The following is a 24,739-nucleotide window of genomic DNA, read 5'->3' as shown; positions in this document are numbered from 1 at the left end:
ATTTTTTTTTATTTATTTGAGAGAGAGAGAGGGAGCACATGAGCATGAATGGTGGGGGGGGGGGGGCAGAGAGAGAAGGACGAGCAGACTCCCCATTGAGTGCTTAGCCCAGAGCCCGAGGGGTCATTGCAGAGCCCTTACCATGACCCTGAGACCATGACCTGAGCAGAAGGCAGACGCTTAACCAACTGAGCTACCCAGGCACCCCAAGAACTCTGATTTTCAGATGGGCATATAGCTACCCTGAGACTTTCCCCCGATTCTATGAACACTAAATACTGGTCGAAATGATAGAAGCTGGAGGGTTTCATGTAACTTCCAAGGAGTGTCCTTAAAGTAAGGGTGAGGGGAGTACATTTGCCTCTTATACTTCTTCCTTTCTCTTGATTGGAATTCAGAAATGATAGCTAGAAATTAAGCAGCCATGTTGCTCTGAGGAAGCCATGTTCTGAGTGGAAGGAGAACAAGAGAGAAGGAATCAGGATCTTTAATACCAAGAAGCACCACATCTGTTCTAGAACACCTACCTCTAGACTTTTTTGTGAGAAATAAAGTGGTATTAAGCCCCGGTTGTTGAGCTTTTTGATACACATACCTGTAGTACCTAATCCTAAAATCTGGGCTCTACCCTTAGAGTTTCTGATTCAGTAGATCTGGGGGTGGGGCCTGATAATTTGTATTTTTTTTTAATTATTTATTTATTTATTTATGATAGTCACACAGAGAGAGAGAGAGGCAGAGACATAGGCAGAGGGAGAAGCAGGCTCTATGCACCAGGAGCCCGACGTGGGATTCGATCCCGGGTCTCCAGGATCGCGCCCTGGGCCAAAGGCAGGCGCTAAACCGCTGCGCCACCCAGGGATCCCGATAATTTGTATTTCTAACTAGTTCCCAGGTGGTGCTGATTCATCTGGTGTGGGAACCACACTTGTAGAACCACTGCACTGATGGAAATAATAACCCGGTGGTTCTCGGGCAGCCCAGGGGCCTCAGCGGTTTAGCGCCAACTTCGGCCCAGGGTATGATCCTGGGGTCCCAGGATTGAGTCCTACGTTGGGCTCCCTGCATGGAGCCTGCTTCTCCCTCTGCCTGTGTCTCTGTCTCTCTGTCTCTCCTCTCTGTGTTTTTCATGAATAAATAAATAAAATCTTAAAAAAAAAAAATAACCCAGTGGTTCTCAACCCTTGCTTTACATTAGAATCCCTGGGGATGGAGGCAAGACCAGGGGAAGGAAAGGTCTTTAAGAAAACACACCATCTACCTGGAACTCACTCCAGAGGAGACTGATTTAATTGATCTGGTCTGAGCAGAGGTGTAGGTTAAAAATCTTCGAGATGATTCTAAGGAGCATGCTGGGACTGAATACTGTAACCCTTTGCTGCTTACTATTTATAGCACCAATGAGGCAGAAATACCTGTGTTCCCCCGCAGAAGGAAATGATATTTAGAAAACCGCGCTTGGTGACCTAGAACTTGAAGCCAAAAGACTGAGGTCACTGCTCGAGACAGTAGTTTCTCTGGATGTTGGTTATTTTACCTATAAAAGGATGATCATATTGACATCATCTGGATTCGTAGAGAGTGAATGATAGGACATGGGTGAAAGCACTTTGTAATCTGCGAGTATTACACAGACCTAACAAGGGAGTAGACCCAGCAGATCACGTACGGAGAACCCGAGTTGGTTCAGCTCTGGAACAGGATCGAACGTTTGAAAGACGTAGGAGGGTAAATGGGAGAGGAGATAGGAAGAAATATTGTAGGACTCCTCCACGACTGCGCCACAGAGGCCTGAAATAGAAATGATCCATCTCTCCTGCCACGGGTGCTGCCTTCCCTCCTTCTCTTGATTTTTTAAAATGTTATTTTCCACAGGTGTTCCTAGTCTGAACTAATTCCTCTGGGTGAAAGTTTTGGCCTGGAGCATAGACCTTGCCTGCATGGAACTGTGTGTTGATGAATGGCTATGTCTGCTATTAGGATCATTACACTGCCATCCGTAACTGTTGCTTGAAACCTCCTGTCACGGAGAGGCTTCCCAGGTGGCTGTTTTATGTCCAGGTGTTCAGTTGAGGATGTGCCAGATGGCAAAAATTGACCCTAATACTTTTTTTTTTTAAGATTGTATTTCTTTATTTGAGAGAGAGAGAGAGAGAGAGAGCACACGAGCAGGGGTGAAGGGAGGAGGGAGAGGGAGAAGCAGACTTCCCACTGAGCAGGGGGCCCTGGTGTGGGGCTCGATCCCAGGACCCTGAGACCATGATCTGAACCGAAGGCAGCTGCTTAACCATCTGAGCCCCAGGTGCCCTGACCCTAACACTTCTAATTTCAGGATAAATAGTACCGGGCAAAGGGAGGTTTAGTTCATCCCTGGAGGGCCTCAGGTGCCCGGATGGGGGGTTGGGCCTTTATTCTGTAGCCTGTAGAAGTCATTGGTTTTTAATCCAAGGAGTGACCCAGTGCTCCGAGAGCATCAGTCAGTGTGATGAATGAGATGGGGGTGAGGCTGACATCAGGATGACAGACCACAGAAGTTACTGAAGTAATTCAGGGGCGAGGGTTGTGACAATGGAATTTGAAAAGAAAGGATAAATGCAAGACATGTAGTGAATGAAAACGAACTCTTGGCCTTCACAACTGTCGGGTTCTTACAGTAAATACTGGCAGCCTTCAACAACTAAAGCTTGATGAGGGTACCCTCCCTTCCTTCACTATTAGGTGGTGTCCCCCAGTGAAAGCAAGCCTGCAGGCTTCATGCAACTACATAGACCATCATCAACAAGCAGGCACAAAAAAAAAAACAAAAAAACAAAAAAAAAACACTACACACAAAAAATATCTTGTGCCAAAGTACTAAACAGCATTCTAGATTCAGGGAGCCATTCTAAAGGCTGTCGGTGTGCCATATTCAGAAGATGCTTACAGGTACTACATTTAGGCAAGAACAAAAATGCCAAAAAAAAAAAGTGCCTGTACACTATTCTCACCAGCCACATATCTCCAACACCTGTTATCTCCACAATGAAAAATTATTTATAATCTTTTATGTTAATTAACATACCTCTAGTGCAGATTAACCGTGATGGTGGAAGCACTTGTGCATCCATCTCTATAGTGAAGATTCCTGATTAGTCTTTCAAATGCTAATTATCCACCCTGGAGTGTGCAGATTAAAGTTAAGGCTCAAACACATACACATCTCACTGAAGTATTCTAAAGTATACCGACAAGATAACAAGCATCAAAGAGAGTTTCAAGGTCACCAGGCTGTGGATCATGTTTGAGGAAGATGAAAAAGCACTGTTTTAATGAGGAGCCATAGTGCTAAGGAAGAGGAAACAGCTGTGGGTTAAGCAGAAAAGAAATTTATGAGAGGACACGGAGTAGCTCAGGGGATGGCTGGAAAGGGAGCGTTAGACCTGCATGGTCAGAGACTACAACCGGTAACAACAGACCACTGGACCCATGGGAGGGGGCTTTAGGGTGGCTGTAGGAATGCAGAGGTGTCTTGAGTCACTGACGCCACTAATCCCGGATGCTGGATGCTCACCCCTAGACCCCCTCTCACTGTTGCCCCAGGAGCCGACCTAGCAATACTCCTGCAGTTACCCAGGAAGCATGGTTTTCGGCATTTGCTGTTCTGAGTCAAGAGCTCCTGGCTGGTGTACATGATTGGTAGAACAAGTATGTGGCATTTCAGATTCAGCCAGTGGACTCCTAAGGTGGGGAATTCTCCAAACACAGAATGGTGATTCAGAGGGTAGGCATGCAAAACAAACAAACATCTGTATGTATACACACACACGTACACATCTACATACGTCCATTAAAGGGTAAGCTGGATGAGAAGTGATGGCAATGTATTCAAGTAGGAACATGTGACACGTGTTCCCCAGAGAGCCAGAGTTACAGCTTTGGGAGTTGGCTAGGAACTGCATTTCGAGTTAAGACAGGAATCTGGACAGACTCTCACACTTTTTATTTACATAGGAGGGATCGGATCTAAGTGCTTCATCGCTACTGATCTGCTGCCCACTCTAACCCCCAACGTCTATTACGTAAAAATGAAGAAATTCACATTCTATCAGCGGAGATAGGAAAAGTATAGGTGGTACTAACAGAAAATAAATGGGAGAGAACTCATGATTGTTGAAGGCCTATTGTGTACTCTTTGTTTAATGTTTAAGTGCCAACCCTATATCGTGCGCTACACCAGGCCGATTTAATGGTGAGCAAAACTGGACATGTCCTGGCATATGAGGATGTGAAAGCAGGTTGGGGGTGTTGCGGAGGTCAAGCTGGAGGTAAAAAAAAAAAAAAAAAAGGCCAGGCTACAGAACTGGTCCATACCTGTTGAAGGATTTTGAGCCTTATCCTAAAGAGGATAAAACATCTAAGGGTTTTAGATGTTTTAAGCTATTTTTTTACATACATCATCTCATTTAATCCCTGCAACAACTCTGTAAGGTGGATGTTACTAGTATCCCATTAACACACAAGGAGACTGGGGTTCAGAGGGAGATTAAGTGACCTGAGACCTACAAGGAGCAGAAGAGGATGGGAAGGATAGAAGGCAGGCTGCAGGGAAGGCTTCTTGGAGAGGAATTCACACTTTTTGAAGGCCTGTTGTTTCGACGAACATTCACAGTATCTTTGCAAGGAAGGTTTACTTTTTTTTTTTTTTTTTGACAGAGGAACATAATCGCACATATTAAAGAGGAACCAGGATCCAAACTCCAAAACCACTGGACTCCACAGCTGTTGTGAATCCTGGTCCCTAAACAACATCCCCTTAGGTTCACTCAGTGAGTTCAGAGTATAAATGAGCATCAGGGCCTGGCGTCTGAAGGACCCTTAGGAAGAAAGGCTGGTGACGGTGTACCGGCTGGAGGGATGGTGTAAGGGCTGGGGGGGCGGTGCACCGGCTCGGGGTGGGGGGGGGGGTGGGGGACGGGGTAAGGGATGCGGGGGCGGTGTACGAGATGGTGGGTCAGTGCATGGGCTGGGGGAGCCGGTGGGGGAGCCGGTGTACGGGCTGGGGCGGGGGTGTACGAGATGGGCGGGCAGGTGTAAGGATAGCGGGGGCAGGGATCCCTGGGTGGCGCAGCAGTTTAGCGCCTGCCTTTGGCCCGGGGCGCGATCCTGGAGACCCGGGATCGAATCCCACGTCCGGGCTCCCGGTGCATGGAGCCTGCTTCTCCCTCTGCCTGTGTCTCTGCCTCTCTCTCTCTGTGACTATCATAAATAAATAATACCTTTAAAAAAAAAAAAAACATTTAAAAGGATAGCGGGGGCGGTGTACGGGCTGGAGGGGTATGGTGTATAGGATAGGGGGGCCAGTGTACCGGCGGGGGGCGGTATACAGGCGGGGGGGATGGTGTACAGGATGGGGGGATGATGTACGGGATGGGGCAGCGGTGTAAGGGATGCGGGGGCCGGTGTACAGGCCGGGGGGTATGGTGTACGGGACGGCGGTATGGTGTACGGGATGGGGGGATGGTGTACGGGATGGGGGGATGGTGTACGGGATAGGGGGGATGGTGTACAGGCTGGGGAGGCGGTGTACGGGATAGGGGGGATGGTATACGAGCTGGGGGGGATGGTGTACGGGATGGGGGGATGGTGTACGGGATGGGGGGATGGTGTACGGGGTGGGGGGATGGTGTACGGGATAGGGGGGATGTTGTACGGGATGGGGGGATGGTGTACGGGCTGGGGGGGATGGTGTACGGGATAGGGGGGATGGTGTACGGGATAGGGGGGATGGTGTACGGGATGGGGAGATGGTGTACGGGCTGGGGGGATGGTGTACGGGATAGGGGGGATGGTGTACGGGATGGGGGGATGGTGTACGGGATAGGGGGGATGGTGTATGGGATGGGGGGACAGTGTACGAGATAGGGGGGATGGTGTACAGGCTGGGGAGGCGGTCTACGGGATAGGGGGGATGGTATACGAGCTGGGGGGGATGGTGTACGGGATGGGGGACGGTGTACGGGATAGGGGGGATGGCGTACAGGATGGGGGGATGGTGTACCGGCTGGGGATGATGGTGTACGGGATAGGGGGGTATGGTGTACGGGCTGGGGGGATGGTGTACGGGATGGGGGATGGTGTACGGGCTGGGGGGGGATGGTGTACGGGATGGGGGGATGGTGTGCGGGTTGGGGGGATGGTGTACGGGCTGGGGGGGATGGTGTACGGGCTGGGGGGATGGTGTACGGGATGGGGGATGGTGGTACGGGCTGGGGGGGATGGTGTACGGGATGGGGGGATGGTGTGCGGGTTGGGGGGATGGTGTACGGGCTGGGGGGGATGGTGTACGGGCTGGGGGGATGGTGTACGGGATAGGGGGGTATGGTGTACGGGCTGGGGGGATGGTGTACGGGCTGGGGGGGATGGTGTACGGGATGGGGGGATGGTGTGCGGGTTGGGGGGATGGTGTACGGGCTGGGGGGGATGGTGTACGGGCTGGGGGGGATGGTGTGTACGGGCTGGGGGATGGTGTACGGGCTGGGGGGGATGTGTACGGGATGGGGGGATGGTGTACCTGATGGGGGATGGTGTGCGGGTTGGGGGGGGATGTGGTGTACGGGTTGGGGGGATGGTGTACGGGCTGGGGGGGATGGTGTACGGGATGGGGGGATGGTGTACCTGATGGGGGGATGGTGTGCGGGTTGGGGGGGATGGTGTACGGGTGCTGGGGGGTGGAATGGTTGTACGGGCTGGGGGGATGGTGTACGGGCTGGGGGGGATGGTGTACGGGCTGGGGGGGATGGTGTACGGGATGGGGGGCGGTATACGGGCTGGGGGAGCCGGTGGGGGAGTCGATGGGGGAGCCGGTGTACGGGCTGAGGGGGGCGGTATACGGGCTGGGAGTGGTGGTGTAAAGGCCTGGGGGGCCGGTGTACGGGCTGGGGGGGGGGGGGGGGGGGCGGGGGCCCTGGAGCAGGCCAGAGCTGGGAACTCCGTGCTGTGGGAGGTTCAAGCCCCGGGCGGTGATCTAGGGAGAGCCGGGGCGGCGGCCGGGCTGGGGGGTCTCCGGGCCCCCGTGCGGCCCGTCCTGCAGGTGCTGCCCAGGGCGGCGGCGGCGGCGTCCGGGAGACCTGGAGTCCCGGGTCCGGCCGCGGGGGGGCGGGGGGCGGGGCTCGGAGGAAGCGCGGCGCGCCGTGACCCGGGCGGCGTTCCGTACCGGCGCGATCCGGCGGCGGCAACATGGCGGCCGCGCCCGGGCCGGGCCCCCGGAAAGTTTCCACCGAGGCCGGCCTGCGTTAGTGCGTGCGGCCCTCGCCCCCGCGCCGCGCCGCCTCCCGCCGCGAGCCTCAGGCCGGGCCCCCGCGCCCCCCCGCCCCCCCCCCCCGCGTCCCCCGCGCCGGCTCCGGGGGTTGGGCGCGCACGGGCGGCGGCGGCCGAGTCAGGTAGGGGGGCGGCGGGGACTGGGGAGGCGGCCCCCGCCCGGCGGCGTCCGGGCTCCGCCCCGCGGGCTGTGGGGCCGAGGCTGCTGCGCGTCCCCGGGAGCACCTGGGGGGCGGGGGCGGGGGGGGCCGAGGTGGCCGCGAGCCTCCGGGCGGCAGGGGCAGGACCGGCCGCGGGCGCCTCGGACCGAGAGCCTGGGTGCTCGGGGCCCTTGGCTCCCCGTCGCGGGCCCGGGAGTTAACGTGATTCCTAGAGCCGAAGCCCCGAAACCCCCGACCTCCCCCGACCTCCCCCGACCTCCCGCGACCTCCCCCGACCTCGGTGCTCGGTATGGGCCTTTTCGCTTTTGATGCTTCTTCCCGCAGACGGGACAGAGGCAGCTGCGGCCGGAGCCCGGGCCCAGGGTGCAGCGCGTCGGCGAGCAGGACCCGGGGCAGGACACGGGAGCGCCGGCTGCGGGGCTGAGGGGGGCTGAGGGAGCTGAGGGAGGGCTGAGGGGGGCTGAGGGAGCTGAGGGAGGGCTGAGGGAGGGCTGAGGGGGGCTGAGAGGAGCGGAGGGGGGCTGAGGAGGGCTGAGGGGGAGCGGAGGGGGGCTGAGGAGGGCTGAGGGAGGCCGAGGGGAGCTGGGGGAGCTGAGGGAGGGCTGAGGGGAGCCGAGGGAGGGCTGAGGGGGGCTGAGGGGAGCCGCCGCGCGCGCCTCTGTGACCAGTACCTGGCATCGGCATTAAACACAATTATTTCTTCATTAGTCTATATTCGTCTCATAGGTGCTTTTTGAACACTCACTCGGTGCCAATTTTTTTTTTTTTTTTAAGATTTTTATTTATTCATGAGACACACAGGCAGAGGGAGAAGCAGGCTCCACGCGGGGAGCCCGACGCGGGACTCGATCCCGGGTCTCCAGGGTCACGCCCCGGGCCAAAGGCAGGCGCCAGACCGCTGAGCCACCCGGGCGGCCCCGGTGCCAAATTTTCTGCTAAGATACACGTACATGGTGTTAAAGACAAACTCTGAGACTTTGTGAATCTAGTAGGGAGGGACTGCAGACATGGAACAGATGACCAGCAGCATTTCGCTATTCTAGCAGCAGTGCAGGGGCCGTGTAAATGGGTCAGGGGCAGCCTCACTAAGAACTTGATTTGAGGGAGACCTGAAAAGCAGGAGTGAGGCAGGTGTAAGGACTGGGATGGAGCCCGGGAGGAGGGAAGGAGGGCACCTGCGAGGGGACAGCGGTCATGCAGTTCAGAGCTGAAAGTGGAATACAAAGTCCCAAGAGGAAGAGAAAGGAGGCAGGAAAGTTGTTCACCTCCAATTGAAAAGTTTTATAAGGACTCTCGACTCTGTTGCTTAAGATGATGGGAAACTGTTGGAGGGTTTTGCATAACAGCGACCTAACAATTTTTTTTTAAAGATTTATTTATTTATTTATTTATTTATTTATTTATTTATTTATTTATTTATTTTTTATTTTTTATTTTTTATTTTTTTTATTTTTTTTAGACATAGAGAAAGAGAGGCAAAGACACAGGCAGAGGGAGGAGCAGGCTCCATGCTGGGAGCCTGATGCGGGACTTGATCCCGGGACTCCAGGATTGTGCCCTGGGCCAAAGGCAGGCGCTAACTGAGCCACCCAGGGATCCCCCTAACAATTTTTTTATTCTAAAAGGAACACTTGTTGGAGAAGGCCAGGCTCGACCACTCGATGCAGGGAGACATTCAAGCATGAGATGATGGCAGCCGGGATTAGGATTTTGACTTTGGGGCTGGAAAAAAGAAACATTTCAGATGTGTCCAAGAAGAGTGGACAGGACTTGGTGGAGACTAAATATAGGTGGTGGAGAAGAGGAGAGTTAGAGTAGTATATGGGGTTTTATAAAACAGACTCTGGGAGTTCCCTTAGCAAATGGACTCTTCTGTGCTCTGTTTTATCTGTCTCATAAGTAACTTCTCATTGAATCAAGTAACAGCAGACCAGTTGAAAACATTGGGATGCTGTGTGGTCTTACTCTCTGATTCAGCCAGTTTCTCCTTTGAAGAAGTTTACAATGTGGAAAGACTTGTATATTGGCTGTTTAAGAATATTCAACTATGTTGATTTTTGACAGTGGGGTTGCATATATTCTATGATAAGGATGTTATGGATATGATTTACAAGCTTCCCTTTTTTCCAGGGTTTTAATATATTTTTTAAAGATTTATTTATTTATTCATGATAGGGAGAGAGAGGCAGAGACATACAAGCAGAGGGAGAAGCAGGCTCCATGCCGGGAGCCAGACACGGGACTCGATCCCAGGACTCGATCCCGGGACTCCAGGATCGTGCCCTGGGCCAAAGGCAGGTGCCAAACCACTGAGCCACCCAGGGATCCCCCAAGGTTTTAGCTCTAAGAGTGAACAGAGCTGATGCTTTATTTGCATCAGGTAGATTAATATATGTTTGTCAGGAGGGGAAGAGAGAATAATTGAAGACCTGGAAATAGACGAGATTGCTCATGGAAGGTGTATAGCAAGAGGAAAGCCTCGACCTGTGATTGAACATCCAAAGGATGGATTGAGAATCGAGAGTCTGCAAGAAGACTGAGAAGGAGAGGTCAATGAGTTAGGAAGAAAATCTGGAGGTTGGTCTTTGAAAGCTAAAGGAAGGGCAGGTTTCAGAAGTTGAGAGGAGTCAACGATGTCAAAGGTTGTGAAGAAGTGCAGGATAGTAAGTGAAAAGTACACATTGGTTTTAGGAGCTTATATCATTTTAGAATTTGCCAGAGCAGTTTGTTGTTTGGTGGGAACTGTCGTTGAGTGGTGTGAGAAGTGAGGCGGTCAAAGCTGTCAAGAGGACAGAAGGTTGAATTTGGAAGAGAAGACGGAATTGAGTGAAGATTGCTTTTGTTTCTGGGATTTTCGGAGGGTATTGTTTTTAAAAAGAGCTCTGCAGACGTTTAAGTGCTAATGGATAAGGGAAGAGTGGGAGTTTGAAGAGCGAGGAGATTGTGGAATTCTGGAAGAGGTAGGGGGGAAAAGCTAATCAGTATGGCTAAAGATTTAGCCTTAGGTGTATCGGGAGATGCTGGGTAGAGTGGGTCTGTGGTGTTGGAGACTTAAGGAGGTTCACTTCTGACACCTGGTTGCAGTCATCTAGTGAGAATGCAGGGAATGGGAAGTGAGATTTGAGGACAAGGAAGAGGGGTTGAATAGTTACAAAGACTGACAGAGTGTTGAGCAAAGAAACAGAAAGCTGTCATTCAGTGGCGTTGTTCCCCAGCCCAGTGGGTCATTAGGTGTTAATTCCAGGTTATCATGTTTCTGTCAGGCTGTCTTTTAGTGTCCTGTTAAAGTATAAATAAGCTGATCACAAACAAGTCATTTTTTGAATTTTTATCTCCATGGACATTTAGTGTAACCATGAGCTGTTGAATGGATCAATTCTTCTGAAACAGTATACCAGAAACTTTGAAGAATTATCTGATAAAGCATTTTTTTTTTACCACTGTCATGTTTTAAGTACAACTTGTGGGAGCAAAGATTAAGATAATTATCTGGATCCTTTAACAAATAGTTAACTTTTTAAAAGTATGAAGTTCTTAATTTACAATAAATACTGGTTAGCATTCTAACTTCACAATTTTGACTAGAAAGTTCAGGAATTGGTTTGCTATAGAGATGGTATTTGGATCTACAAGGAGGTTTGATAACCCAAGTAATTTAGTAGAGATAAAAGTACAGGGAAAATTACACGTCAACTTTAGGGACTAACTTTAATAAAATTAAACTTTACTTCTGGTAAGTGGATTAGTTAAACAATGTGAAGACTACGGATTTTCTATCTTGTTAGAGCTGCCTTGTAAAAAGATGCAGAGGATTTTAGGCAGGTAAGAATGGTCACTATTACTGGATACTAGTGCTTTTCAAATCAGAGGTAGGTTTTCATCATTCAGTTTATCTGCGGAGTTGCTTTGATTGTGCCGAATCCATGTACTACAATCTAAGCTAGGTTCAAGATCTCATATTCGCATGTAGTTGAAACACCAACCCTTAAAGTAAGAAAGGCTTCTAGTCTTTGGAAAACCAGTTTCACTGTTTTTGGTTATTTAATCATACTATCTTAGCATATGTTAAGTAGAAGGCACTGTCATTTTTGTTAGGATAAACTGAGTTTTTAAACCAGAGACAGTTAACCATTAAGAGACATGCAAGTCAAATTTAAAACAGAGTTTCAGAAGAAACTTTCTCACTTATTATTTTGTACAAAGAAGATAAATATAAAAGGTAAATTATATAAAACTAACACTGACATATTTTTTTCTTCTTTTTAGAGCACTATAAATAATTCCACCAGAGGAAATGCTGAAATAGGAGTTACGGATACATTGGATTTGCTGGATGAAAAACAAGCAGTTAATTTTTGTGCCGTGGGGAGAAAGCCCAAATTGCCAGATTACATGTGTAAATCACTGCGTTACTGCTTTAGTCATTGTCTGTATTTAGCAATGACGAGACTGGAAGAAGTCAACAGAGAAGTGAATATGCATTCTTCAGTGCGTTATCTTGGCTATTTAGCCAGAATCAATTTATTGGTTGCTATATGCTTAGGTCTCTATGTAAGATGGGAAAAAACAGCAAATTCCTTAATTTTGGTAATTTTTATCCTTGGTCTTTTTGTTCTTGGAATTGCCAGCATACTCTATTACTATTTTTCAATGGAAGCAGCAAGTTTAAGTCTCTCAAATCTTTGGTTTGGATTCTTGCTTGGCCTCCTGTGTTTTCTTGACAATTCATCCTTTAAAAATGACGTGAAAGAAGAATCAACCAAATATTTGCTTCTAACTTCCATAGTATTAAGGATATTATGCGCTCTGGTGGAGAGAATTTCTGGGTATGTCCGTCATCGACCCACTTTACTAACCACAGTTGAATTTCTGGAACTTGTTGGATTTGCTATTGCCAGCACAACTATGTTGGTGGAGAAGTCGTTGAGTGTCATTTTACTTGTTGTCGCTTTGGCCATGCTGATTATTGACCTGAGAATGAAGTCTTTCTTAGCTATTCCCAACTTAGTTATTTTTGCAGTCTTGCTGTTTTTCTCCTCATTGGAAACTCCAAAAAATCCAGTTGCTTTTGCATGTTTTTTTATTTGCCTGATAACTGACCCTTTCCTTGACATTTATTTTAGTGGACTTTCAGTCACTGAAAGGTGGAAACCCTTTTTGTACCGTGGAAGGATATGCAGAAGACTTTCAGTAGTTTTCACAGGAATGATTGAGCTTACCTTTTTTATTCTTTCAGCATTTAAACTTAGAGACACTCACCTCTGGTATTTTGTAATACCAGGCTTTTCCATTTTTGGAATTTTCTGGATGATTTGCCATATTATTTTTCTGTTAACTCTTTGGGGATTCCATACCAAATTAAATGACTGCCATAAAGTATATTTCACCCACAGGGTAGATAACAATAGCCTTGATAGAATCATGGCATCCAAAGGGATGCGTCACTTTTGCTTAATTTCAGAGCAGTTAGTTTTTTTTAGTCTTCTTGCAACAGCGATTTTAGGAGCAGTTTCCTGGCAGGTAAGCATATAGTTTGTTTATGATGTCAGTGCCTGTGATGTGTGATTAAATGCTTCCTTCAAGGGTTAAATGATCAGAATCAAAAAGTCAAGTTCCTGATTTCAAAAGGAGATCGTTTTTTGGTGCTTATTTTTGTTCATGGAATTGAAGTACTGAATGAATATTGACAGTATAATTTAGTTTGATCTCTACCAAAGAGGTACCAAAATGTTAGGAATACTCAGCAAGTGACTTGCCTTCTGCTTTCTAATTGTTCCTTAAACACTGAGATTAAAGATCCTTAGAATATTACATTTGAAGGGTGCTTTGAGATTGCACGTTAATCCTATCATCTCACCTAGGAGGAACCTGAATGCCCAAGAAGACACATCCAGAGTCTCTGGTACTAGCCTTAACAGGTTACCTAGCTTCTATCTAATCCACTGGTCTTTTCACTACAACGCATTTTTTTTATATAGCCCCTTCCCATTTATGTAAAAGGTGATTAGATAACGTATCAGTTTCTTAATTACAGATTAGTGGCTCTAAGAAAGAAAAAAATGGGTTTTATAATACATTTGCTGCCCATGAAATGTTGAAGACATTAAAAAAGGTCTTTTGTAGACAAAGATATTTAAATTGCACGGTTGGATTTTATATTAAGCTTAGTCTTCCATTTTTTGAACATTTATTGATTGCGGTATATGTCAGGTATTCTACTGGCTGCTGAAGATCTCAAGATGAATAAGAAATGTCGGCCTTAAGTCACAATCTGTTGGGCTAGGGAAGAGGCAGGCTTGTAAACAATTATTACAGTGTGAGAAATGTTGTAATTTGAGTACGTCAGATTAGGATGTAGGGGAAAAAGGAAGGTCATCAATGCTTGGTGCAATTTTCCAATTACTTGCTACAGAGTGATTTCTAGATGTGTTTGAAGGGAGATGTAGAGAGACTTGCCTGGGCATGGTACCTTTTTGTCAGTATGGGCTAGGGCAGGGAGCCTGTGTGGGAGTCAACTAAGTGATAACATCGTGGGTGTTAACCTGAGGCTGTCTTCCTCACTTTCCTTGCCAGTGCCGGGGACTATCAGAATCATGATGATGATGATGATGATGATAAGAAGATGATGTCAGAAACTCTTAAAAAAAATTGTGCTTCTTTCCCTCACCTTTCTCTCGTCAGCTCCTTTTCCGGCTGTAGCCACTCCCCAGGCACACTCCTCAGCCTCATTCATGCTTGACACCTATCCAGACCATCAGATCCTGTCAACCAGTTACTTTCTAAGCCACCATATCTTTCTTGTTTTCTTACACCAGTGGCTTCAACTCTGGTATGTACACCACTGGAGGTACACAGAAGCTTTCCAAAGAATAGGTCAGCAAAAATAATTTTAAGAGAATCAATTTCCAGATTCTGTCCTTCCATTCCACATTTATTTTTTATTTTATTTTATTTTATTTTATTTTATTTTATTTTATTTTATTTTATTTTATTTTATTTTATTTTATTTTATTTTATTTTATTTTATTTTATTTTATTTTATTTAAGTTGGTCTACTTGAGAATGCCTCTCAATTTAAGTGGAATGCTAGCTCATTGTGGTTTTAATTTGTATGTCTCTAATGACTAATGATGCTGAGTATCATTTAATGTGTGTATTAGTCATTCATTTATCTTTGTTTTTGAAATATCTATTCAAATATTTTGCCCATTGTTAAATTGAGTTATTTCTCTTCTTGTGATTGAATTTTAAGCGTTCTTATATTATGGTTATAAGTCTTTTATCAGATGACTGGACAATGTTTTCTCCTAGTCTGTGACTTATCTTTTTTTCTTAGTGACCCTTTTTTTTTTTTTTAAAGATTTTTTTTTTTATTCATGAGAGACACAGAGAAGAGAGAGGTAGACACAGGCAGGGGGAGAAGCAGGCTCCATGCAGGGAGCCCGATGTGGGACTCCATCCCGGGACTCCAGGATCACACCCTGAGCCGAAGGCAGACGCTTAACTGCTGAGCCACCCAGGGATCCCATCTTAGTGACACATTTTGAAGAGCACAGGTCTTTAATTTCACGAAGACCAACTTATCAACTTTTTCTTTAAGTACTGTGTTTTTAATATCCTATCTAAAAAGTCTTTGCTCAATCCTAGGTCACAAAGATTTTCTTCTATAGTAGTTTTCTTCTAGTGGTTTTATTTTAGCTTTAATAATTAGGTGTAATTTTTGTCAATGGTATGATGTAAGGATCTAATTGTTTTAAAATACAGCTAACTGTTCAGGAAAAGACAATCCTTTTCCCTGTTGAATTGCCTTGACACTTTTGTCCAAAATCAGTGAAATATAAGGCTTTGTTTCTGAGCTCTCTTTTTTTGTTCCTTTGATCTATATGTCTGACCTTATACTAGTACTATGCTGTAAGATATTTTCAAATTTCCCTTGAAGTTTCTTTTTGACCTTTGGGTTATTTAAAAGTTGGTTGTCCGATAACTTGACCTTTGAGGGATTTCTCACATTTCTTTGTTATTGATTTCTAATTTACTTACATGTGATTGGAGAACATAGTATGATTTTAGTCTTTTATTAAGACTTGCTTTGTGGGCCGACATGCATTTTATTCTGGAGAATATACCCATGTTCACTTGAAAAGAATGAGCAGTCTGCTGTTACTGGTTAATAGCAGCTAGGTCAAGCTGGTGATTTTCTTCCTAAATCTATATCCTTGCTGATTATCTGTCGATTTCCATCAGGACAGAGAGGAATATTAAAAATTTTAATTATAAATTGCTAAAGTGACATTTTCTTGTTTCATGTACTTGGGCTTCTCTTCCAAGTATATTTTGAAATATATCCAAGTATATCTTTAATTACTATACCTTCTTAATATATAGACCTTTTTCTCAATATAATAAATAGCCTAGTTGAGTAGTACAGAAGAGACCTTATGGCTTACAAGACCTAAAATATGAACTCTCTGGCTCTTTACAGAAAGTTTGCCAACTCCTGTTGTAAGCCAATGCTTCTCAACCTTTAACATGCATTGAAATCATGTGGGGATGTTAAATTTTGAAGACTGAAATTTATTTTGGGAGAAAGCTTGAACAATTAAAGGTGATACAGAAACTCCTGGTCAAAAGTATACCCATTGAGTAACAAGGTATTAATTTAGCTATTTAAGACTAACATGCATCTACCAGAGTTTTGTCTGCATTCCTCAATAAGTTGCTATTTGGTAACTGCTGCCTACCATGTAGGCATTGTGTCTTTGATGCAATTAAATTTAAGACTTAATCTTCTTTTTAAACATTTCTCAAACTATGCTCTGCCGAGTATTCTGTGAGATGTTAATGAGTATACTCAAAGAAAAAGTGTTCAAAGAGAAAAACATTTCCAAACTTACCATGAAATCCTTGCCTATACCCCTCATTATGCCTCATTAACCAGCTCCCCCCACCACACCTATTAACCTCTGTGTGAAACATAATTTAGGAAACACTCCACTGGATTTATAGAAGTTCCCACCCTTTTCACTGATTGAAGCATCAGAAAATTATATAGTGAAAGTCAATAAATTAAGAGTTTTATAAACTCAGGACCATTTTTGGTATAACATCATTGTTAATCCAAGTAAATCCTAAGCCCTATCTCAGATTCTTTTAATTAGATCTTATTCTGTAGAAATTGAACAATTTTTAACATTTCTAAATGATATACTGATTAGCTTTTTAACAATATATTCTAAACCCATTTTTTCACATTCTTGTGAGCATAATGCTCAAGTGCAAACATATTTTCCATTGTCTCATTAAAATTTCATTTAATGGATTTACACTGGAAAATTAGCTCCACTGATTGGGAGGGGGGATTGGCAGAGACCCTGTGTGGCAGGAAAAAAAAAAAAAAAAGAATTAGGATCAGTGAGAGTAGAGCTAGCTTGAAATCAAGTATAGCTTGACTAAAGTGTTAGTCTTACACTTAGAACAGCAATTTTTTCCCTAATATCTTGTTGAGAATATGAAGAGAACTTGAAATAAGTTGATGAGGACGCCTGGGTGGCTCAGCAGTTGAGCACCTGCCTTCAGTCCAGGGCGTGATCCTAGAGTCCATGGATTGAGTCCCACATGGGATTCCCTCCATGGAGCCTGCTTTTCTTTCTCTCTGCCAAAGTCTCTGCCCCTCTCTCTCTGTCTCTCTCATGAATAAATAAAATCTTAAAAGTTAAATTAGAAATAAATTGATGAAATAGAGTTGAATACTGTTCTGACATGGACAGCCTAAAAATGTTAAAAAAAAAAAAAAAATGTGGGATCCCTGGGTGGCGCAGCGGTTTGGCGCCTGCCTTTGGCCCAGGGCGCGATCCTGGAGACCCGAGATCGAATCCCACGTCGGGCTCCCGGTGCATGGAGCCTGCTTCTCCCTCTGCCTGTGTCTCTGCCCCTCTCTCTCTCTCTCTCTCTGTGTGACTATCATAAATAAATAAAAATTAAAAAAAATATATAAAAAAAAATGTTGGAATAAAGGGAGCAGTTGGGAATGTAGGATGATAGATTTCATTGAGTTAATGACCTAGCAAGAATTTGGAATTAACAAAACATTTTATAGTAGGCTTATTTTTTAAAGTATATTTTTAAGGAGCCAAATGTACTGTTATTTTACTACTTAGAGTAAAACCAAACAAAAGCATAAGCTTAATCTGCCTTGTAGAATACATTGTAGCTTAGACCTTAATTTCCAAAAAAGGGCTTAGCTACTTTTTCTTATTTTAAGCTTATTCACATATTAATTTTGGTTTTGTTAGTTTTACTTAGTAATATACAAACTTTTTTATTTACCCTTTTTTGTATATAATTCTGCAGTTTTGACAAATACAAATAGTTGTGTGGCCACCATTAACACAATCAGAATATAGAGCAGTTCCATTACCACCCAGAGTTCCCTCCTGCCCCTTTGTAAGTCATGCCTTTCTCAGTCCTCAGTGGCGGCAACCACTGATCTGTTTTATCCCTAGACTCTTCTTTCTTGTTTTTCTTTTTTTTTAATTTTTATTTATTTATGATAGTCACACAGAGAGAGAGAGAGGCAGAGACACAGGCAGAGGGAGAAGCAGGCTCCATGCACCAGGAGCCCAATGTGGGATTCGATTCCGGGTCTCCAGGATCGCGCCCTGGGCCAAAGGCAGGCGCCAAACCGCTGCGCCACCCAGGGATCCCAGACTCTTCTTTCACAGAATGTCCTATACATGAAATCATACAGTATATAGCTGTTGGAATCTGGCTTCTTTTACTTAGCATAATTCGTATAGATTCATCTATGTTGTGTGTATGTTTTTTTGTTTATATTGCATAGCAGTATTCCATTGTATGGGTATCTCACAGTTTACTCATTTCTCAATTGAGGGATGTTGAAATTAGTTTTTGGTAATTATAAGTTGCTAGAAACATTTATAGACAGGGTTTTTTGTTAAGGTAGTTTTTTATTTTAGTTGGTGTGGGATTGCTGGGTCATGTGATAAACATGAATCGTTTTTAACTTTTAAGAAACTACCAAACTGTTTTCAAAGTGGTTGCACCATTTTTGCATTCTCACCAGCAGTGTATAGGAGTTCATTTGCTCCACATAATAACCAGTACTTGGTATTATCTGTTTTTTAACCATTCTAATAGGTGTCTGGTGGTAATTCATTTGATGTTAAGTAGCTTTTCTTTTGCTTACTTGCTATAGTAGGTCTTCTGTGGTGAAGTACCTATTCAGATCTCTTGGCAATTTTTAAAAATGTGCATTGCTTGTTTTCTTAATAGTTCTGAGGATTCTTTATATATTCTAGATGTAAGTCCTTTATCAGATATATGACTTGGAAATATCTTCTCCCAGTGTGTGGCTTATCATTTCTCTTACCATGTTTTCTGAAGAGCAGTTTTGCCACAGTCCATTTTATCAATTTTTTTTTTTATGAATCTTTTGATGTCCTGCCTAGGAAATCTTTGACTTCATTTAAATAGAATCTTATCTACTCTCACAGGGATAGCTTTATTTTTTCCTTAGTTTTACTGAGTTTAATAACATTCTCAAAATGAGTCAATAGTATCATTCTAAGTCATATCCATTAAAAATCTGGAATTTACCATTAACTTCTGTTGTGTTCTATTCATAATCTCATTCTAACTTTAAAATGGAACATTACAGCTGATGTTTCCTGCAGTTTGTATTATGTTCATTCAGTGTACTATTGCTTTCCTCTTTTATCCTTTTTTTTTAATAAGTCAATAAGACAGACTTATATAGTACCACATTTTGTGCTAGTGTTATTGCTTACCTATCGGCTTTGCAGAAATTGTGATAATTGATAATTCATATAAGAATAAAAGGGAAGGAAAGTATCCAGATACACCCCATGGCTCACTCTTATGTTTGATTCTCTCTGATATCATTCATATGAGGTTTAATATACCTTTCCTTGCCAACCATTGTCATTTGCAGATTCCATGGGAGTATGATGCAACTTTTTGTAGAATACTTTTGACCCAAACCAGAAAACCCATAATCACAGTTGATTTCTCTATAAAGGAAGCAGTGGCAATCACTGGGTGTGACAGATGGAACAAGATCAGCCTCACATCCAATGAAGGGATGAAATCCACAGATGTAGCAGTTTCATTTCTAGCAAGATGGGAGGATCAGCCATATTACTTCACTTGGCATGGGGAGCAGGGAGTTTTCAAATCTGCTGCCAAAACTAGAAGTGCACATGTTTCATAATTTTTTTTTGTTGTTTCATTTCTCTTTCTAAAGTTTTGAGCTATTTTAGTCTAGATGAGAGAGGGGGGGACACTAATTCTTTTTAGCTTGAAGGCATTCTTTTAATTTGATTTTTTTATCATTTCTGCCAGAACCCTATGAAACAGGAGTACTTTTTTTTTTTCCTCCAAAAGACCAACAAAGGTTCTAATTTTGTTTTTCTTGGAGTAACAAGGTTTTTCTTCTTTTCCCCAGATGATATTCTAAGCTTTAAAAAATTTTAATGACCATAGAAAATGTTTTCCATAAGATTTACTGTTTATTTACTATTGTCTATGTGCTATACACTGTTCTGTGTACTTTGTGTGTTTACTTAATCCTTATGACACTCTGAAATAGGTACCATTATTATTCCCATTTCATAGATAAGAAACATGCATGAGAGAGAAAGAAACTTGCTCAAAGCTATAGAGCTGGTATGAATCCAGGCAATCTGCCTTCACAGCTCTTAACCACTTTACTTAGTTCCACGTATTTTTAGAGTTGGAAATGAGCATAGAGATTATTTAATGTAACCTCCTTATTCTGCCAACGGGAAAAGTAGAATTCGGTAGACTTCCTGAGTTTGATTCCCATGCCACCACTGTTTCACCTTTATCAGGATTGTTATCTAAAAAAATGTGTTTTTGCTATCTGTATTCTGAGATTACTCAAAAGAAGAAAAGAGATTCCTAATGCATTTACTAGATCTTTAACTCTACATCAGTATCTCCTACACAGTAAGTCATTTAGCTTTCTGTTGTCTTGCTCATAATGACTTCATTTCAATTTAAAAATGCTTCACTGCAAATTACAGCTACCATTTATTGTACTAGCCATATTTCACATATTTCTAATCTATACTACAAGCTCACAAAATAAATTGTAGTCCTCTTTTATAGGTTGTGACTCAAAAGGTTAATTTGCCCATGTACACACAGATGGTAAATGGCTGAACTAGGATAGAACCAAAGTCTAACTCCAAAGCTTAAGTCTTTTGCACTGGACCCTATTGCCTCTGTATAAACAGTCATTTGACTTTAAAACTGTGAGGTAGCTTTCCTAATGTTCTTAAAATTTCCTCTACTGAGCAGATTTTTGGAGGTTGCCCATTGTTTCTTAAATATGGGTTTCTCATATCAAAGAACATAATATCTCCATTTATATATTGCTTTGTAATATACATATTATATATTGTTTTTTAGCTGGACTTCATTTTCTTTAGATTTTCACGTGTGCTGTTCCCCAAATCTGCTTTACTTAAGATGACTCATACAAAAATACTTCTAAACAATAATTTTATCCCTTATGTAAATGCCAGATTTTTAAAAATGAAATTCCAACATTGTATATTGCATAGAGATTTTGTTCCTGTTACCTGAGAACTTTTATGATAGGAACGTGTTGAATGTTTTGACCATGACTTGAAAGCCCAGCTGAGCAAAGAATAGCTAGTAACTATTCTAGAAAAGAATATCGCTTACAGTTGCTTATTGGTCTGCTAGTATATTCAGATTCTGTCTGCTTTGAAATTTGCATCATGTCCTATAGATTGTAAGTGCTTTGAGTGATTTGGAGAAATGAAGGAAGAAAAGTACCTATATGTAATAGTTTTGATTAAGTAAAGTTGATCGTATTTATTATAGGAAATTGTTTAAAATACAAGGATGCACTGAAGTCACAGATAACTTTTACAGCTATAACTGTTTGCATGCTAGTAAAATTGAAGCTTTCTGAAAGCGGCAAGTGGATAAAACATTCTAAATTTATTTTTTCTCCCCCCGGATATATTTACCATCCATTCAGTTAAGATTACTAAGTTTTTGTGTTGCCAAAGTGCTCACTTTTGTGTGTGTTATCTTAATAGTGTATTTAAAACTGTTTTTTAAACTTGCTTACTCAAAATAACCTAATACAAATATTTAATGTTTTTTTCTGTTAAATTTGACTTTTAAAAATTAATGACAACATGAAATTATCAACTAAGATTATAACAGATCATCTGTTGTATATGAATTGTTGTCAGTAAACCTCTGAATATCTGCTTTAGTCCTTTTAAATATTATCATCTGTGTTATATAACTGACAGGAGAGTATTGAATAACATCACTATCAGTTAACATTTTAATTGGAATTTTATTTTTTTTTTTTTAATTTTTTTTTTTTTAATTGGAATTTTAAATTAGTTAATAAGGCTTCCTACTTGAGTCATGTACAAAGTGATTTGCAATTGAAGTTTATCATTAATGTAGTTCATTGCTAAATTATAAACTGTGCAATCCTTTATTCCTAATGGTAAAACTGCTATGTTTTAATTTCACAATAAAAATCTTAGTAGGTTTATAAAATCCTTTAAGGTAGTAAAGAAGATAACCACTGGTATTGTATACACATGGATATATGTATACATGCACAGGCTAAGTCAGTACCCTTGACATAATTTGATAGTAAGGGTAATTTTAAATTTTTCTGGGCCACCTTTCAGAAATGGGAACTTCCATTCCTTTGGCTGTAGGAAATTAGAAAGATGAGGAGCTAGCAAATTAATAGTCTTAAATAAAAGAAAATGGTTTGATTATTTTTCATTTTGTTTAAACACTTTTTCATGGTACAACATTCTATTACAATTTACATGTCAAAATTTAGTTCCCCACTGTACAATATCAAATTCCTTGCTTATGAATTCTCTTTATGTATCTATATCATGAAATTTCCTAGTAACTCTTAGTACAGAAAGGCTGTTTACAAGCCTGAACCTCTCATTCTTGCTTCTAGAAACTATCTTGATTTTAAGAATAATGTGCAGGGCCTTTTTTAATTTTTCTTAAGATGGTGCTATTTTTCTGTAATTCCATTTTTTAAAATCCTATGTCTGTATAGCAAAATAAGTGAATATACATGTTTGTAAGATTGAGTAGACCAGCTTTATTTAGCCAGAACATTTTTTAAAAATATGTGCCTTTAATAAGTGAGACAGAGACAAATACTGCATGATTTCACTTATATGTGGAATCTAAACAAAACAGACTCTTAAATAGAGAACAAACTGGTACTTGTCACTGGGGACACGGATGGGATCATGGGCAAAACAGATGAAGGGGATTAGGAGGTAAATACTTCTAGTTATAAAATATGTCACAGATGAAAATATAGCATATGGAATATAAATAATACTGTGATAATGTTGTATGGTGACAGATGGTGACTACACTTATGGTGGTGAGCAGTGAGTAATGTATGGAATTGTTACATTACTATGTTGTGTACCTGAAATTAATATAATATTGTATGTCAATTATATTTCAATACGTTTTTAAAAATGCCTTAAAAATATGCCTTTAGGCAGTAATGCACTTTCCTTTAGAATCCTGCTTCACATAACACTTTTCTGGCCCCTGAAGGCTTTTGTGACCCTTGCTATAAATTATAGCATAGTGAATTTTTTAGTTTTTTTCTTTTTATTTATTCATGAGAGAGACAGAGAGAAAGAGGCAGAGACGTAGGCAGAGAGAGAAGCAGGCTCCATGCAGGGAGCCCAATGTGGGATTCGATTCCAGAACCCCAGGATCACACCCTGGGCTGAAGACAGATGCTTAACCACTGACCCACCCAGGCATCCCAATTTTTTAGTTTCTTATATTGCCATCTTGATCAGAAAAGTACTAATTGAAGGTAGAAATAATAAAGTTGTCATGTTGGTCACATTCTTTAGTAATTCTTTTATGTGAATGGCTGACATAATGTAGAAGTATTGCTTTGATCAATTAATCCCCTAAAAGACTTTTTGTTATCCTGGAGCAATGCATAAAATAGAAAGTATAGAAAAGAGAAAGTAATGAAATTATTAGTATTTGTAGGTAGGAGGATTACCTGGCAAACATAAGAGTTAACTGGAAAATCAATTGAAAATGCTGTAGTAACAGTTGTGAGAATTAGGATGCATCTTTAACATTGTAAGCTGTCATAAAAATTTGATTTTGAAGTTATCATTAACGTAGCCAGTATAGAAACTGTAAATTTTCATGGAATTGTATGACGTAGGTAGTATAAGAAATAAATGGTGAATAGTGGGAATATGTATTTTTAATACCATTTAGGTGGCAAATAATAACATGTAAATATACAAAAGTCAGTATCCTAGAAGCCCATAATCAGAAGATGTAATGGAAATCATTTCATTCATAGAACAAGAAACATAAGAAAAAGGTTTAAAGACAGTTAAGGAGAAAAGAGAAGGTTAAAAGACAGTTTTACAAAGAAATACAAAACTCCACTAAAGGTTTTGAAGACAGACTTGAATAAATGAAAATACATATCATACTTCCTGGGACAGTATTACTGTGCCTTGTGGACATATTAGTTTAAAACTGAACTGCATTTCTAGTGCCATCAAGAGGAGCAGAAATCAAAGCCCAGAACTTCAGAGGTGGGAGATATCTCTGGTAAATTAACTCCCATTTTAAGATGACACCCTGAAAGAAAAGGGTGGAACTGTGTACATTACAGCACTGTCATGATTTTGCATCCTGATCTTGTGTCCTGTTAGAGATCTGACCTGGGTTAAGTGGTCAAACCTGGATTAAGATACCTAGTTGTAATTCCCCCAGCTCGAGCTCCTAGAAGAAACAAAAATCTTATTGGAGAAAGTTATCGTTATTCTAGGCCTGAAATTAGTCATAGAACCATGTAACTATACACACATGCGCATGTGTGCATGCACAAATATACATACACATGTGTATTTTTGCATACAGTGTTCAGCTCCTAAGTATAACTAGGTACATGGTATCAAGAGTAATAAGCAGCAGGACCAACAGACGAGGTGACCAGAAAGTCTTGAGCTACTGGAATTATCAAAGGTAATTTAACAACTTGAAAAAAATAAAAGCAAAGTCCGTACATAATGGTAGGAAGTTGGAAACCATAAAATAGTGACAAGGCAGATTTGAAAAAGAACAAGCTTTAGAATCATAAAATACCCGAAATTAATTCAGTGTGCAAGATTAACAGATAA

The 24,739-nt window shown here is 42.3% G+C and overlaps 1 protein-coding gene across 6 annotated transcripts in view; it reads left to right on the top strand.

Annotated features, from left to right (window-relative positions):
- The first annotated feature begins 7,347 nt into the window (after positions 1-7,347).
- The window catches only part of TMEM168 (transmembrane protein 168), a 30,558-nt gene continuing 13,166 nt past the window's right edge, over positions 7,348-24,739 (top strand). The window contains exons 1-2 of one of the 6 annotated variants that reach the window (XM_038557388.1): positions 7,348-7,418; positions 11,724-11,945. In XM_038557388.1, coding sequence (XP_038413316.1) covers positions 11,850-11,945 — 96 coding nt within the window. In that variant the 5' untranslated portion in view covers positions 7,348-7,418; positions 11,724-11,849. Of the gene's footprint in view, positions 7,419-7,585; positions 7,745-11,723; positions 12,978-14,142; positions 14,287-15,956; positions 16,109-24,739 lie in introns of those variants that run through there. The other 5 variants (XM_038557386.1, XM_038557387.1, XM_038557389.1 and 2 more) reach the window with 5 other exon arrangements.

The sequence above is a fragment of the Canis lupus genome, chromosome 14 (genome assembly GCF_011100685.1).
Source record: "Canis lupus familiaris isolate Mischka breed German Shepherd chromosome 14, alternate assembly UU_Cfam_GSD_1.0, whole genome shotgun sequence".
NCBI classification, from domain to species: domain Eukaryota; kingdom Metazoa; phylum Chordata; class Mammalia; order Carnivora; family Canidae; genus Canis; species Canis lupus.
This window is presented reverse-complemented; position numbering and strand designations above follow the sequence as displayed.